This window comes from Pseudopodoces humilis, chromosome 11 (genome assembly GCF_049639895.1).
Source record: "Pseudopodoces humilis isolate 2021_Gansu_Grassland_sample_001 chromosome 11, ASM4963989v1, whole genome shotgun sequence".
Lineage (NCBI taxonomy): Eukaryota > Metazoa > Chordata > Aves > Passeriformes > Paridae > Pseudopodoces > Pseudopodoces humilis.
In genome coordinates, this window is record NC_142210.1 from 23753103 (window position 1) to 23769546 (window position 16444).

The 16444-nt window shown below is 51.5% G+C and overlaps 2 protein-coding genes across 2 annotated transcripts; one reads left to right on the forward strand and one right to left on the reverse strand.

Annotated features, from left to right (window-relative positions):
* Nucleotides 1-508: 508 nt before the first annotated feature.
* GFM1 (G elongation factor mitochondrial 1) lies at nt 509-16197 on the reverse strand. The gene is made up of 18 exons (XM_014254438.2): nt 16074-16197; nt 15288-15440; nt 14890-15022; nt 14242-14446; nt 13465-13581; nt 12844-12994; nt 12374-12528; nt 11545-11629; nt 10785-10922; nt 9695-9796; nt 9546-9602; nt 9081-9218; nt 8288-8370; nt 3067-3229; nt 2158-2302; nt 1729-1889; nt 1181-1234; nt 509-936 (listed from the first exon to the last, which is right to left on the reverse strand). The coding sequence occupies exons 1-18, from the start codon at nt 16125-16127 to the stop codon at nt 805-807; spliced, it is 2226 nt and encodes a 741-aa protein (XP_014109913.1). The 5' UTR covers nt 16128-16197; the 3' UTR covers nt 509-804.
* LOC102099400 (latexin) lies at nt 3640-8281 on the forward strand. The gene is made up of 6 exons (XM_005525166.3): nt 3640-3768; nt 4794-4856; nt 5265-5439; nt 5992-6128; nt 7214-7276; nt 8069-8281. The coding sequence occupies exons 1-6, from the start codon at nt 3640-3642 to the stop codon at nt 8204-8206; spliced, it is 705 nt and encodes a 234-aa protein (XP_005525223.2). The 3' UTR covers nt 8207-8281.
* Nucleotides 16198-16444: the final 247 nt, after the last annotated feature.

Consider the following 16444-nt stretch of genomic DNA (forward strand, 5'->3'; position numbering starts at 1 on the left):
AAAATACAGAATTATGGGAGTATCTTCTCACCTAACCCCTTTGTTTTGTCTCTGAGTCAGCAAAGACAAGTGATTCCTGAGCTGAACATCAGCTGCAACTCAGCCTCTGGATTGTGAGATTCTGGGAAAAGGGATTTTTGGTTTGGATTTCTAACCAAGAGCCAAAAGCCAAGCCCAAACATGAATCCACACCCCAAGCCCATTAAATCCACATCACCAAGCCACACAGTAATTCCATGTTGTTCCCAGCTTTGGGAAGAGGCAGCTCTTCCCAGCATCCTTGGCAATTCAGCTCCATCTTTGTGCCACCAGTGAAAGTGGATTTGGTGACTGATGGCTTTTCCCAGTGGGTTGAGACTTTGGAGGATCCTGTGCCATTTCCAAAGGATTTGGAGGGGAAAATTCCATCTGTTCCCTGGAGGGAAGCTGGAGCACCATGTGCCAAGTGATGTCCACCCAGCAGCTCTTGCCTCAGTTTCCTGGTTTAACATTTCCAAATAAAGATGAATCAAGTAAAAAATTAAATTATTTTAATAGCTCTTAATTCAGACAAATCTCAAGCAAATCATCAGCAGTGTTTTACCATCTATTTGTTACAAGAGCATTTACACGTGAGCAGCTCTGTGGTGATCCCCTGGTGCTGCTCACAACACCCCAGAGGGAAGGTTTTATGATAAAATTCCAAGTCCAAATCTCACTGGAGCCCACCTTACCCAGCCAGCCTGGGCTGCTTCCATGGCTTGGAGAAGTGAGCTGGTGGAGAAGATTGGGACAAACTGCTCAGTGGACTGCAGAGGAATCCCATCAGCTCTTGGCTTTGCCCTTTTTGGCAGGAAGCCTCCCCGTTGCTTCCAGGTATTTGTTGATGATTTCCTCCTGAGTGCTGGCTGAACAGGGGTGGTATTTGGAGTATTCCATGGTGTATTCCCCTTTTCCCTGGGAAAAGAGATGGATGGGCCATGTGCAACCCTGCTGGGCACACCCCTCCTGCCTGTGATATAACACCCAGGGACCCTCCACAATCCCACCCAAACAGAACTCCTCTGCTACATTTGGCCAGGAATTCCACAGCTCTGGTTTGATCTCATTCCCTGCTGCAGCTGCCAAGGATAGGATGATCCAAGGAGCCCAAATTTACAGAGCCAAACACGTCCTAGCAGAAACAACCACGAGGACTCACCTCTGTGCAAGACCTCAGCTCAGTGGCGTATCCAAACATATCGTTCAGTGGCACCTAAAATCCAAACATATTTGCTCACAATGAGGCTTTTCCCATCACTTTTGGGTTGTCATAATCCCAGTTATGACATAAAGAGTCAGTGCTGTCTGTAAACAGCTTTGATTTAATGGTCTGCTGTTGTAAAGTATCTGTTATTTTAATTCGTTTATATTTGCAGTGTGTTTTCAGAAGCAACATAAAAAATCTGAGAATTTGAGTGCACCAGGAACTGGAATATCCTAAATTCAGTGATGAGTCAACCAGCAGGTTTTGAGGTACCTCCAGACGTTCCTCCAAGGATATTTTGGGAAGAAGAAGGGCCACAGGGTGTGGTTATCCTGAGCCCCCCACCCAGCAGAAAACACCCAGTGATCCTCTCCAATCATTTTTAGGAGGGAGATAAAAGAAGGAACATTGAAATTGAATCAACCTACAACTGTACCCACAAAAACTGAGGAAAACAAGGGAATCCAGCCCAGGGAAAGGTGAGGAGCAGTGAGCACACAGACCTCAGCATAGAGAGTGAAGTATCCCTCGGAGCCATCCTGGCCCGTGATCACGCCGTGCCGCCGGTTGATCCCGGCTATCACAGCTCCCTGGAATTCCGTGGGAGCCATCACCTCCACGGCCATGATGGGCTCCAGGATGCGCACAGCAGCGTTCTCCATGGCTGGGGAAAGGATGGAATAAAGCAGCCAATGTCAAAGGTGAACCTGGGGTAAGGCAAGCTGCTCCCATGCACAGCAGCAGATGGTTTATGGTTAATGCCGGGGAAAAGCCATGATCAACACGTGGAATTCCAGCTCCCAGAGCCATAATTCATAATTCAGGAATTCTATAAACTCTTGTACAGGTTCTGCTCCATAGAAGTGGGGAAGGGAAAGGGAGGGGAGGGGAGGATACCAGCCAGCAGATCCCATCCAAGGAGGAGCCTGTACCTTGTTTCAGGGCTCCCTCTCCTGCCCTGATGAAGGAGATCTCGTTGGAGTCCACCATGTGATGGGCACCATCCTCCAGCACGAAGCGCACGCCCGAGATGCGGTGTCCCGACAGCAGCCCCTTCTCACAGGCCTCTCGGAATCCCTGGGAACGACAGCTCAGAGTCACCACAGGGATCTGCAGCCTCTGCACCGCCAGTCTTTGGCACCTTGGTTTGATTTTACAAATACAGAATCACAGAATGAGGAAAAATGGCCTCAGGATTTGCCTTTTAAAGGGATTTCATGGGCAAACCCCAAAAGAATGCTCAGAGTGGAAAGAGCTCTTGCCTGGAGAACAAGATTCCTTTAAGACTATGGTTTTTTAGGATTTGTCAAAAATCTTTAAGTGTTGCATCATGGAAATATGAAAGAATAATTGTAGGTTATTACAGGAATTCCAAGATGTTGGTAAGTTAATTAAAGCTGTGTGTGATAAATTATACAGTGAGGCAGTCACAGAGGCAATAAAGAAAGAGAATCTGGGATTTGAGGCAGGAAATGCAACTCAGTTCCCTCCATAACTGGCCTCAGAGAAATCACAGAAGTTATGTGTTTTGGGGTTGAGAGGAAAATTGTGGGGCCACAACCAGAAGCAGAAGAGGCCAGGAAAAAGCTGCTTGAGCAGGAGGCTCTCACAAGGGAAACAGAGCCAGCACACACCACCAAAGGAAACAGCAGCTCCTGAATTAAATGGAAATCCCAGGACTGCAAGACATGAAATAAAACCACACAACTGTGATCCTGCTGCCACTGAAGCAATGGGAAAAGCCTCTTTTCCTGGGGCAAGGCAGGCACAGCGAATGTGGGTGGTACTGCAGGAAAACAACAGGAATCAGGGTTTTCTCTATCACAGAGAAAGGTCTGTACCTTTTCCACAGCAGGCACAAACTGCTTGGGAATATTTGTGCCGATGGTTCTGTCCTCAAATTCCAGTTTGGTGAAGTTCTCCGGCTCCAGGGGCTCCAGCACTCCGATCACTTTGCCATACTGGCCTGCTCCTCCAGACTGCTTCTTGTGGATGAACTCAAACCTAAACCCCAGCAATCCCCAAACACCACGTTACTCGTGACACAAACCACAGCCTTCTGTGGAAAACATTCCCGTTCTGCGTTTCAGACAGTCACAGACTGGTTTGTGTTAGATGGGAATTTAAACTGAAAATTCCATGGGCAGGGACACTTTCTGCTATCCCAGGTTGCTCCAAGCCCCAACCTGGACACTTCCAGACACAAATTCCCTGGAAAACCTGGCCTCCCCACCCTCCTGAGGAAGGATTTATTCCCAATATCCCACCTAACGCCGTTCCAAACGCCATCCCACGCTGCCCGGAGGGATGCGCTGCCCCGCAGCATCCGCCCGGTCCCGCGGCTCGGAGCCGGCCCCGCCCGCTCCGGCCCCGCCCGGGCGCTTCCTGCGGGAGGAGGAAGCGGCTCCGGGGCCATGGAGCTGCCTCCGAGCCACTTCCCGGCCGCCCGGGCCGCGGCCGGGGGCGGGGGGTACCTGCGGTCCCTGCGGGGCGGCCCCGGGCGGCGGCGGGAGCTGCGGGAGCTGCGCCGCGCCCGGCGCCAGGTGAGCGGGACGGGACCGGGAACCGGCACCGGGAACCGGCACCGGGAACCGGCACCGGGAACCGGCACCGGGGAGCGGCACCGGGGAGCGGCACCGGGGAGCGGCACCGGGGAGCGGCCCCGGGGGGCGGCACGGGGGAGCGGCACCGGGGAGCGGCACCGGGGAGCGGCACCGGGGAGCGGGAAGGGCTTCTTCCCATGGAGCGGGCAGAGCACAGGGACAGCGGACAGGAGGAGCGTGCAGTGTCTGGGGACATCCCAAACCCCCCCGGTGTCACCCGCTCCAGGTGACCCCGCCTGGGCTGGGCTCCTTTCCGAGCGCAGGGGTTCTGGCACCGCGGGGGTGACACCGGCTCTGTCCCTCCGCGGGTCCCGGCAGGAGCTCGGTGTCACCACGGGCGGGTCTGAGATGGGAAACACACCCTGAGAGTCACCTGCGGTGACAGCTCCTGCGGGAGCCCTGCCCAGGACACGGCACCGGGCCAGGAGGAACCTCCCAGGGAGGAGGAGGAGGAGGAGGGCGCTGGGCGCTCCCGTGGGTGCCAGGACACAGCCCTGGGTTTGCAGGGACACCTGGCACTGCAGGGACACAGCAAATCCCAGCTGCTCCTTTCTTTAGAGCCACAAAAATACAGGGCACGATCCAATTCATAATAACCTGCAAAGTGGGAGTAACAGAAGGAAACACTGAAGGCTGTTAGGGGAGTATTTAACAAAGAGGAAAATTCTTGTGTAGAATCACACAGGAGCCCAAAACTGGCAGTTCAGGGGTGTTCAGGGGTAGAAATGAGGGTGGAGAGGCCCTGGCACAAAGTGCCCATCCCTGGCAGTGCCCAAGGCCAGGCTGGAACTGGCCTTGGAGCACCCTGGGATAGTGGAAGGTGTCCCTGCCATGGCAGGGGTGGCACTGGATGGGATTTAAGGTCCCTTCCAAGCCAAACCATCCTGGGATTCTCTGATTTTGTCCAGGATGCAGCCACTCAACATTTGCCAAAATAAATGTTAATAATATGTTCCCTTTTTTAGGACATTGATGATGTTGGGCACAAGTATTACCTGGAACTGGAGCTGGAAGATGTTCTGGACAAAGTGAGTCAGACTGCTTTAATTACACACTCTGTGGATACAGCACTTAACATCTTGAATCATGCTCCTGATTTTTCTGTACTGCCAGTCAGGCTCCCAAAAGGCTGAGTTTTAACCCAAAGGAACCCACTGACCATGGTGCAGGGCTGACATTTCAGTGTCACTCAGCTCCAGCTGAACAGCACAAGGGACATTCTGCACCCCTACCATCACTGCAGAAAGCAAATCCCACCCTTAAACACTCACAGAAATGCCAGGAATTGAACCCTGTCTTAAATCATCACAAATGTCTCCAGACCAGACTCGGAGAAAACAGCAACTACATAAAAATCACGTTTTTCAGAAGTGCAAATCACCCTGGTTACACACATTTCCATCAAATAATAATGCTGATCATTAACTCTGCAACAGGACAGGACTGTGAGCTGCACTGCTGAGGTTCTGTATCACCTGGGCAGCAAAACCTCTGCTCCAGATGTGCAGGTCACAGTGCAAGGAGAGCTCAGGAGCACAGAGGAAGCAGATAAGGAGTTCTACAATCGGATCAGGAGCCTGGAAAAGGAGCTTGTGGCTGAGAACATCCCAGGTACGAGGCAGGGCTGGGAGAGGGCTCAGGCCTTCACCCTGCTGCTTCCCTTTCTCTTTTTGGGGGGTCTGCAGTCACAGCCACTGCATTTATTCCTGATTCTGAGTGTTCTGGAAAACCAGCTGGCACTGCCACCTCTTCCTGCTCCCTCTGAGGGTGTCCTGGCACAGCACATCCAACACCCCAAATGCTGCTCTCACCTCACAGCAACCCCTGCCTTCGAGACCTGGAATTTATGTTAAGAGAAAAAAGTGGAGGAGAACACCCTGGAAGTGTCCAAGGCCAGGCTGGATGGAGCTTGGAGCAAGCTGGGACAGTGGGAGGTGTCCCTGCCCATGGCAGGGGTGACACTGATGGGATTTAAGGTCCCTTCCAACCCAAACCATTCCAGGATTGTGTGAGGTGGGAGGAAAACTCTGTGGTGATGGAGCAGCTCTTCCAAACCCTGTGGGAGGTTGTGTGACAGCAGGGACTTGAGCAGCAAGCCCTGTGTGAGGTGATAATGTTCTGTTAAGGGCTCTCTTTAACATCCTGTGTTTATTTTGGTTCCAGACAGCCACGGGAACCTTCCCCCAGAGCTGGAGCCCATCCACCTGCTGGCCTGGGTGGCCTCTGGCTACGTGATCTGGCAGAATTCCACTGAAAACACCATGCTCCACCTTGCCCAAGTTAAACACGTGAAGCAAGTGGTGAGTTAGCAGCAGGAGCAGAATCCCAGCCTGGTTTGGGCTGGAGGGGCCTTAAAGCTCATCCCATTCCCCCCTGCATGGGCAGGGACACCTTCCATAGCCCAGGGTGCTCCAAGCACATCCAACCTGGCCTTGGCTTTCCCTGGAAAGCCTTCAAGAGCTAAGCAGTTGTGGCAAGGAAAATAAATTAAATTAAATTACCAGAATTCTACAGATCCTCCCAGTTTTCCTGTCTTCTACTAGAAAAAAATCGAGACTGAGTTAACATTAACCCTAAAGTGATCATCAACTTTAAATTCAAGGTGATTTTCCACAGGAGCCAGGAAAAAGTAGCAGGATTTAGTGTTTAGAAAACCAAAAGCTCCTGAAGTTTTGTCCCTCTGAACAGACAGTGAATTCCAGGAAGTTCTGGGTCAGAAGGAAAGGCAGGAATTCCTTGTGGGAGCAGGATTTTTGGATGTTTTGCTCCCTCTGATGGCATTTTAGAGAATTCACAGCTGCTGCAGGGCTGTGTGCCAGCAAGAGATTAAAGACTTTCAACTCCTGTCTAGCAAATTTAAGGATAAAGGAGACAAATAACTATAAAGTAACCCAGCTGCCATCTCTCCTGGGTAATTTTGTCCCTTTTTCCCCTGAAAAACACAGGAAAAGAGACTGTTCCAAAGGCCAGGGTTTATTCTGTCTCTCAGAATCCCTGACTGTCACTCACTGTACGGCCTCTGCAGTGTCCTTATCCTCTTGACAATTTTATTTGGGATTGTTTGGGTTAAACTGACACCTTCTAAAATGTGGTGTTCCCATCCCAAAGAATTCCTGACAGATCTGGTCTCTGTAAGGCAGGAATTAGCAGTTTAAAGCTTTACATTCAGTGTCTCCAATGCAGTTTTGGAGTCCACAAAAATTCAAACCAGGAGTTTATAATTTTGTTACAGTGCCTGAGTTCCACCTGCTTCATTTGTGATCAGGAGCTGCCAGTTTTATCTGAAATCCATCAGGGAATTTTTGTGATAACCACAAAGAACTGAATCACTTTTTCTAAGGTGGGAGAATCCTTAAATCCACCCCTTTTCATCCTCTCTTTCCAGAAAAGAAGTGATGAAGATCTTCAGTTTGACTATGTGGTTCTACTCCACGAAATGGTGTCCCAGGTAAATCATTTTTATCCCTAAAATGCCTTTTTTGGGTGTTTTAAGGCTGCAGCTGTGTGAGCTCCAGCTCAGGCACAGATCTGAGCCCCATCCCTGCCTGTCTCAGCATTCCAGGAACAGCAGCAGGGATTTCCAGCTATTTCTGGGCTTCCTTAGGAATGGCTGAGGTTCCAAGCTGGTCCCTCACAGCTCTCCCTTGAGAGATCCCAGTGCCAAAGTGAGCAGGGATAAAGGGAAGGGGCAGCTGGAGCATCCTGGATGCTCAGCTGAATTCCAGCTGCCTCCAGGGCCCAGGACAGAGACCTCAGCAATCCCAGTAACCCCCAGCAGAAACTGGCTCCCAGAACAGCATTTACATCCTGGGCTCCATCAAAATTCTGGGATCTGAGCAGTTGTTTCCATAGGAAAACCACAGGAAATTGGGAAGAGATGCTCTTGACTGTAACAATCCAGGGATCTCCCTTCCCAGTTCCAGCCCTGACCCCTGGCACTGCCATCCCCTTGGGTTTAAATGCTAGTTTTCCAGGAAGCTGCTGCTGTGGAGGAGGGCAGCAGGGAGGGGTCGTTGAGGGTGAAAAATGTGCCAAATGTTCAAGTTTTAGCTAAGAAAACCAGGAAATACTTAAGGTCCAGACCCTAAAGTTCCAAATCGGCAGCATTTGTGCATTTTATGGTTGAAGCTTTTTTTTTAAAGAGGTTAAATTTCAATTGAAGCTAAATATACAGTGATTTTCAGTATGAAGTGATTTCAAGTCTGCTGTAGGTAGGTTTTGACAGCCCCTGTGCCCACAGGAGGTGCTGCCCTGGGAGGTGAGCGTGCTGTGGCACCCCCAGCGCGGGGCACGCGTGTCGCGCTGCCACGGCCCCGGAGCAGCCCGGGAGGAGCACACAGGCCATGGCAGCAGGGATCAACCACGGTGCCAGACATGAAATGACCCCTTCCTGATCCCAGAATTCCAAAGGAACCGCCTCTGAGTGATCAATGTGACAGTTCCCAGCAGGAATACTCACGGCACAGGGGCAGAGATGTTCTCCCTGAAGGCAACTTTGGGCTTCCCCATGGTGCAAGGACAACCGTATTCCCTCTCCATTCTCTGCAGGGAAAAACCCACAGTGATCAGGGTTATTCCACTGGGAATTATTTAGTAACTTCATCAGGATTAATCACTTTTTTTGGTTGGGGGTTGGATTGATTTTTGGAGCTTTTTGTTATTTTTTTTTTTAATTAACAAATTATTCCACATCATTTAAGACCTGCAGCTTCAGATGCAGGAAAAGGAAACAGCATTAATTATGCTATTAAAATTCAAGTTTTTCAAGGCAAAAATAACCTTTTCTTAATTCTGTCAATATTTAATAAAATTAAATATTTAAGGTACATCTTTTGTGTTAAGATTAAAATATAGACATCAGTTGGAATGAAACAAATCTTTGTAACAACTCCTTTCTCCTCCCTGCACCAGCTTTTATTAGGGAATGGAACTAGGACATTTAAAACCACAGAAACAGAGGATTTTTCTATAGAAATTAATTATAATTAGGTATTACTAGTTATTATAAGCAAAGGCTGCTAGAGCAAAGTGTAATACATTTTTTTATGGGTTTGAACCAAATCCTAAAACCATTCCAGGCAAAATTTCCTTTTTGAAGCCTTCAGAATGGAACCACTGGAGAGAAAGAACCTTCAAAAGTTCACTTAAAATTTCACCTTGTCCCTAAGCAGCTGGAAGGGATAGGGAGGAGGAAGAGGAGATGGGAAAAGCAGGCAGAAGCAAGAATCCATGGAATGTGCTTCCCAAATTACCTGGGCATAGATTTCCAGGTGCAGCTCCCCCATCCCAGAGACAATGGTCTCCTTGCTCTCCTCATCAAAGTGGATCCTGAAGGTGGGATCTTCCCTGGTGAAGCGGCCCAGGCCTTTGGAAAATTTATCCAGGTCATTCTGAAACACAAGCCAAGATTTACTCCACATCCATGAGTGATTCCAAGAAAAAAGCCTCAAGTTTTCCCATCCACTCCTGAGCATTTCTGCTCTTTGGGGATATTTTATGGAAGATCTGTAACTCTTGACTGAAGTGTTAATTATTTATTTCAAGTTCATGTTTCTGTCTGAGTGACAGCATCCAGCTCAGCCCTGGGTTACCCAAGGGACAAAATCTTGGATATTTGGGATAAAACACTTTCAAACAGTGCTTAGACTGTTCCATAAAATCACAAAGCTGCAAAGGGAGGGAACTCAGGGAGAAGAGGTTGATCCAAAGGCTCCTACCTTGTTGGCAGGCTTCATAGCCACGGAAATGACGGGATCAGGGACGTGGATGGATTCCTGCGTGGCCAAGGAAAAGGGGATTATTACAAATTCCAGAAAAATCCTGGTGACTCCCAGTGCCTGAGGCAGCCAGGGCAAGGGGGGCTCACCATGGAGATCTCAGTGCTGGTTTTATCTGTGAACGTGTCCCCGCTGGCACAGTCGATTCCAAACAGGGCACAGATGTCTCCAGCATAAACTTCATTTACATCCTGAGGGAAGGAAAATTCCTGTTCAGACAATACTGGGATAAGAGAAGCTCTGGCTGCCCTTGGATCCCTGGAAGTGTCCAAGGCCAGGCTGGACAGGGCTTGGATCACCCTGGGATAGTGGAAGGCATGCCCGAGGTTCCTTCCATCCCAAACCATTCCAGGATTGATTCTGTCTTTCCCTCACATCCAAACTCCACCTGGACTACAGAAAATCCATAAACACTGTTTCAAAGCTTGACTCTGAGCTCCTTAAACAATTCCAAGCCCTGCAAATCTCCCTCTTTATTCAAAGGACAAAAGGGAGGGCTCAGCTTGGATTAGTTTGGGATCAAACAAGAAGCAAAATTGTTAAGAAGCAAACACCATCCTGTGCTTCAGGCAGTGCTGACCCATCCAGGATTATCCAGTGTCTCAGGCAGTGGTGACCCAGAGTTATCCAGTGGCTCAGGCAGTGCTGACCCAGGGTTATCCCAAGGCTCAGGCAGTGCTGACCCATCCAGGATTATGCAGTGGCTCAGGCAGTGCTGACCCACGATTATCCAGTGGCTCAGGCAGTGTTGATCCATCCAGGATTATTCAGTGGCTCAGGCAGTGCTGACCCATCCAGGGTTATCCCAAGGCTCAGGCAGTCCTGACCCATCCAGGATTATCCAGTGGCTCAGGCAGTCCTGACCCAGGGTTATCCCAGGGCTCAGGCAGTGCTGACCCATCCAGGGTTATCCCAGGGCTCAGGCAGTGCTGATCCAGGGTTATCCCATGGCTCAGGCAGTGCTGATCCAGGGTTATCCCAGGGCTCAGGCAGTGCTGATCCAGGGTTATCCCAGGGCTCAGGCAGTGCTGATCCAGGGTTATCCCAGGGCTCAGGCAGTGCTGATCCAGGGTTATCCCAGGGCTCAGGCAGTGCTGATCCAGGGTTATCCCAGGGCTCAGGCAGTGCTGATCCAGGGTTATCCCAGGGCTGCCAGCCCATCCCTAGTGATCCACTCACCTCCATGTTGTCCGAGTGCATCCGGACGAGCCTCTGCACCCTGACCTTCTTCCCGGTGCGGGTGTTGTAGATGTAATCCGATTTCTTCAGCATGCCCTGGTACACCCTGACGTAGGTCAGCTGCCCAAACCTGCCAGCCTGCAAGCACAACCCACCAAAATCCCATCTCTCTGGGAACCAGCACCAATTCCAAGCACCAGCTGCACTGACAAATTCTGGGAGTTTCCATGCTACAAATGGAAATGATTGATTTTTAACAGCTTTCAGTTGGCTCTGCAATGGAATTTGGCAATTTTCTGAACCAAACTCCCAAACCTTCCCAACAGAGACATGCGTTACCATGGAACCTGGCCAGCCTTTTTCCATATTCCATAAGAATCCTCAAGTGCTGCTCTCTAAGTAGCAAATATTTGCTTAAATCTCTTCACTTTTCCTCTCTGAGTCTCTCACATCCCACTGTTTCCAAATGCAGGATTTTTCCCTGAAAATATTTCAACTAAGCCAGCAACGTGCCAAATGTTCAAGTTCTAGCTAAGAAAACCAGAAAATAAGGTCCAGAGCCCACCATAGAGTTCTAAATCGGCAGCATTTGTGCATTTTATGGTTGAAGCTTTTTTTTAAAAAAGAGGTTAAATTTCAATTGAAGTTAAACATAAACTGATTTTCAGTATGAAGTGATTTAAAGTCTGTGTAGGTAAGTTTTGGTAGCACCACCTGGACCCTCTCTGTGACTTGTGGGAAGGAGCAGAGTGAGACTCACCTCCAGTTTGAAGGCAAGGCCGATAAAAGGTTGGGAATCGTCACGAGCAGAGTTCAACAGGAACTTGGATTGGTCCTGAGAATCCCTTAAAAACAAGGATGAGAAGGAGGCAAGGTTAGGAACCAACATGGGAGTCTGCTCTAAACATTTCCGGGCTCTGCTGTTGGGGTTCCCACTTCTGGGTGGGCTCTGATCGCAGAGAACAGGGACAGGAAGAGAGGGAACGGCCTCAGGCTGGAATCAGCAGGAATTTCTTCATGGAAAGGATGAATAAACATTGGAAGGGACTGCCCAGGGAGGTTTGGAGTGCCCATCCCTGGAGGTGTCCATGGAATTCCTGGATGTGGCACTCAGGGCTCTGGGTTGGGGTGACAAAGGGAGGATTGAGCACAGCTTGGACTCGATGATTCTGGAGCTCTTTTCCAGCCTCAGGGATTCTGGGATTCATGTCCCCAAGAATAAAACACTATTTACACACTTGGGATGTGCTCCCTCCTCCAGGCAGGCCTGGCTTTAAGGGCCCCATCAATTCTAAAGAATAATCTGACAGTCACTGTGCAAATGTAACACTGAATGTGGGAAAATCCAAGTACAGAGTAATCTTCAAATGAGAGAGGAGCTTTGGGACTCTGTGCCAGATTCTGGTGGCATTGTTTGATACCAATGGTAAAGGATTGTGGATCTTGTTAGGAATGCTTCCTGCTTTGAAAGTATTCCATGGAATGCCAGCCTGGTTTGGGTGGGAAGGGTCCTTAAAGGCCATGCAGTGCCCTGGGCAGGGACACTCCCCACAGCCCTGCTCCTGGACATTGCTGCTGGATGCACTCACCCCTGCTTGAGGAGAGCGTAGTTCTCCACCTCAGAAGGATTGGGAAGGTATTCCAGGACAGCATCCAGCAGTGGCTGCACCCCTTTGTTCTTCAGAGCACTTCCCACGAGGACAGGGGTGAAGGATTTCTGCAGCGTTGCCCTTCGGATTGCCAGCTGGAAAACATCCCTGTGAATTCCTCCTGCAGCACAGCCCAATTCCCTGGCTTTCCTGGGCTTCTCCACTCCTGGAGCAAAGAGCTGCTCCCACAGGCCCCCGGACACCCCCCAAGAGAAGGGCTTCCCATAAAACCTGCTCTCCAGAATTCTTTCCAACACAAAGCAAAACCAGATTGGGAATGGGCCCTCCCTGGGGGGAGCTGGAGTTCAGCTGAGGTGCCACAACTCCAGCGAACAGAATTCCTGATACATTTATTGAGGAATGAAGGGACAGGGACACAGGTGAGGGAACAGCCAGCACGAGGAAGGTACCTTTAACTGTGCAGCTGTGGGAATCTTCTCCTCCAGGAACAGCTCCCCCAGGAGCTCGTCAGCGTTGGCCACGCACTCGATGAGCTCCCGGCGCCGCTCGGCAGCCTCGGCCCGGAACTCAGCCGGGATCTCCTCGAACCTCAGCGTCTGCCTGCACACACAGGGAACACAGTGATTCCCAGAAACTCCACAGGGACCACCCTGCCTGAGAACAACCCACCCTTCACGTGGATCCTGGGAAGAAACCCCCTGTGAACATCAGTGCGTTATCTCTGGTGTGGCAGAGTCCTTCCCGCTCCTGGCAGGAGCTTGCAGGGATCAGGAAAACCTCCCAACAGCCTCACCCACAGCTTATCCTCATCCCAGGGAGCCACACAGGCTGCAGGATCCCATCATGGAGCAGTCTCCTGCTTCTCCAGGTGGGAAGTGTGGCCACCACCCCTGCACAGCAACCAAGTCTTCCTGCAGGCCCCAGGCACTGGGAGAGCTGCAGGGGAACCCTCAGCCCCAGCCCATTCCCAAACTTCCAGAGAGCTGGGTTTCATCTCTGAAGAGAAACTGCATGAATTCCTCCTGCAGACAGCAGATCCAGCTAGGAAAGAAGCAATTTCTAGGCCTTACCCAAGTGCCCCATCAAAATAGATGGCTTTTTCTTCAATGAGATCTATAATTCCTTTAAAGTTTCCCTCCAGCCCAATTGGAATCTGAACAAAAGCTGCATTGTGTTTCAACTTGGATCTGAAAAAGGGAGAACAGGAATTACTGAAGAAAAAGGTTAATTTCTACCTGTGTGCTCTAGATGGTCTTTGAGCAACATCCCCTTCCCACAAAATCCCTGTGTTCTGTCCTCTGGACAGTGCCCAAATCTGCCAATATGGATAAAAACCAGCCAGTTGTGGTTTAGGGCTTTGTATCCCACCCTTTGTATCCCAACAGGCCCAGGGAGCAACCCCCACAGGAAAGGCAGCAGGGGAAACCCGTTTGAGATTGATTGCTTGATTAAGGCTTCTCCCTTAATGAATGAGTTTATCTCATGAATCAAATTAGGCAGGGAGCAAGCAGGACCTCCAGGAATCCAAATTGTGTCACCTCCCTGATGGAATTTCAGCAGCACCAGGATCTAGGGAAAACTAAGAGGTTGCTTTCAAAGTGGGTCCTGATATAGTGCCATCAACAAAATAAACATCAAACCCCAGCCCTTGGTCACTGCAGGTCCTGGCTGACACCAAATATTTGGAGGGTTTTGGGACAACAGAGATTTGTCCTGGGTCAAATCAGGATTTAACCTTGAGTCAGGAATTCTCCAAACTGCAGCTCCCATGAGAAGCCTTTCCAATATTGTTCCTAATGAGCTGTCATGTAGATGGAATTTCAGGAGTCATTGTAAATGCCAAAAACCTGAGCTGCTGCACTGCTCTGGTCGGGTTGGAGCCCATCCTGTCCAGTTTGTTGATGAAGGTGAGGAAGGGGACGTTGTAACGCTTCATCTGCCTGTTGACAGTGATGGTCTGGCACTGGACACCTCCCACAGCACAGAGAACCAGGATGGCTCCATCCAGCACCCTCAGAGACCTCTCCACTTCAATGGTGAAGTCCACATGGCCTGGAAAACAAACAAATAAAAATGATGAATACACTGGAAAGGGGCAACAGCCAAGGGAATCACACTGAGTCACATCAGCTCAAGCAATGGAGCACGGAGTCATGGAATGGTTTGGGTGGGAAGGAACCTTAAACCCCAATCCACCCCCTGCCGTAGCAGGGACACCTCCCACTAGTGTCCAGCAGTCCCAGGCTGCTCCAAGCCCCATCCAGCCTGGCCTTGGGCACTGCCAGGGATCCAGGGGCAGCCCCAGCTGCTCTGGGCACCCTGTGCCAGGCACTGCCCACCTTCTCAGGGAACAATTCCCGCCCAAGATCCCATCTAATCCTCTGTCAGTCTGAACCATCACTCCATGTTCTATCACAACCAGGGACACAAAGATGCACCACATCTCCTGTATCCATGAGGAACAGCAATGGCCAGGTGTTCCCAGCTGCCCTTACCTGGCGTGTCGATGATGTTGATGTTGGTGTCCTTCCACATGGTGTAAGTGGCTGCAGACTGGATGGTGATGCCTCGCTGTCGCTCCAGCTCCATGGAATCCATGACAGCTCCAACTCCATCCTTACCTTTCACCTTAAGAAAAAAAAAAATTTGTTCAAGGAGTTTGCTAAGAATTCATATCCCATCCCTGGAAGTGTCCAAAACCAGGGGTTTGGAGCAACTTAATCATGGGCGTGGGATGAGTGAGCTTTAAGTTCTCTTCCCACCCAAACCATTCCATGATTCTGTGATTCCACGTGCAGGAGTGATGCTGCACGGACTGAGCATTATCCCTCATGCAGAAAAACACAGTGTGGAGGTAAGTCCCAGGAAGATCCTGGCAGGAGCTCGGCCCAACCTCGTGCATCTGCGCGATCCTGCCCGTGTAGAACAGGATCCGCTCCGTCAGCGTTGTCTTGCCGGAGTCGATGTGGGCTGAGATCCCGATGTTCCTGATCCTCTCGTTGGGAAGGATCCCCGAGGAGCAGTGCCTGCAGGAGGTCAGCAGGAGCTGCAAGGCAGGAGAAGGTCACTGGGTCAGCCAGGAGTGGATCCAACACAGCTCACAGGACACGACGAATGGGACAAGGGGAAACGGCCTCAAACTGTGCCAGGGGAGGCTCAGGTTGGACACCAGGAGGAATTTCTCCATGGAAAGGGTGGTGAGGCCTTGGAAGGGGCTGCCCAGGGAGATCTGGAGTGCCCATCCCTGGAGATGCCCAAGGAATTCCTGGACATGGCACTCAGTGCTCTGGGGACAAGGTGGGGATCGAGCACAGCTTGGACTCGATGGTTTTGGAGGGCTTTTCTAACGTAAATTATCCTGGGATTCGCTGTGCCCATGGCTAACCTGCCAAACCGCTTCCCTCCGGCTTCCTGTCCATCTGTGGCGAAGCGGTCACCTCATGCCGAGCGAACTTTCCGGGGTCACCTCGGAGCTCTCAGCACACCCCGCACGGCCCCCACGCCCGCCCCGCTGCTCATTCCCGGTGTCCCTGTCCCCATGGCTGTGACCGGCGGCTGCTCGTTCTCTGCAGCTGCTGCGGCCCGTTCGGGGCTGTCCCTCCATCCCTTCCGCTCCCGGCTCCCTCCCCTCCCTGCGCCGTCCCCTCGGGCGGCCGCGGGGCGGTCCCGCCGCCGGTACCTGCATGTGCCGCGGGCGGCCAGGGGCCAGCCCGGCCCGCAACACCCTGAGCATGGCCCCGGCTGCGGCTCCGGCCACGGCTCCAGCCCCGGGTCGCTCCCGCCTCTTCCGGAGCCCCGCGCAGGCGCCGCGGCCCCGCCCGGCCCCTCACAGCCCTCACAGCCTTTGCCGGTTCCTCACAGCCTCCCCCGGCCCCTCACGGCCGCTCACAGCCTCCCCCGGCCCATCACAGCCCCTCCCGGCCCCTCACAGCCTGCCCCGGCCCCTCAGGGAGCGGCGGCGCCGGGCGAGAGCCCCGAGGGCGGAATCAGGGAGGGAGGGGAGGCTCCCACCGAGCCCATCCCGGAGCGATCCCGACCCAGCCGTGGGCA

Bases quoted from the DNA above. Each gene is read 5' to 3' on its own strand.
- LOC102099400 (XM_005525166.3), top strand. From the start codon at position 3,640: ATGGAGCTGCCTCCGAGCCACTTCCCGGCCGCCCGGGCCGCGGCCGGG. The intron at 4,857-5,264 runs GTGAGTCAGACT...ACTCTGCAACAG, and splicing joins TGGAAGATGTTCTGGACAAA to GACAGGACTGTGAGCTGCAC. The intron at 6,129-7,213 runs GTGAGTTAGCAG...CTCTCTTTCCAG, and splicing joins TTAAACACGTGAAGCAAGTG to AAAAGAAGTGATGAAGATCT.
- GFM1 (XM_014254438.2), bottom strand. From the start codon at position 16,127: ATGCTCAGGGTGTTGCGGGCCGGGCTGGCCCCTGGCCGCCCGCGGCAC. The intron at 15,441-16,073 runs GTACCGGCGGCG...CCTGCCTTGCAG, and splicing joins GCCGCCCGCGGCACATGCAG to CTCCTGCTGACCTCCTGCAG. The intron at 8,371-9,080 runs GTAATTTGGGAA...TTTTCCCTGCAG, and splicing joins ACCTGGAAATCTATGCCCAG to AGAATGGAGAGGGAATACGG.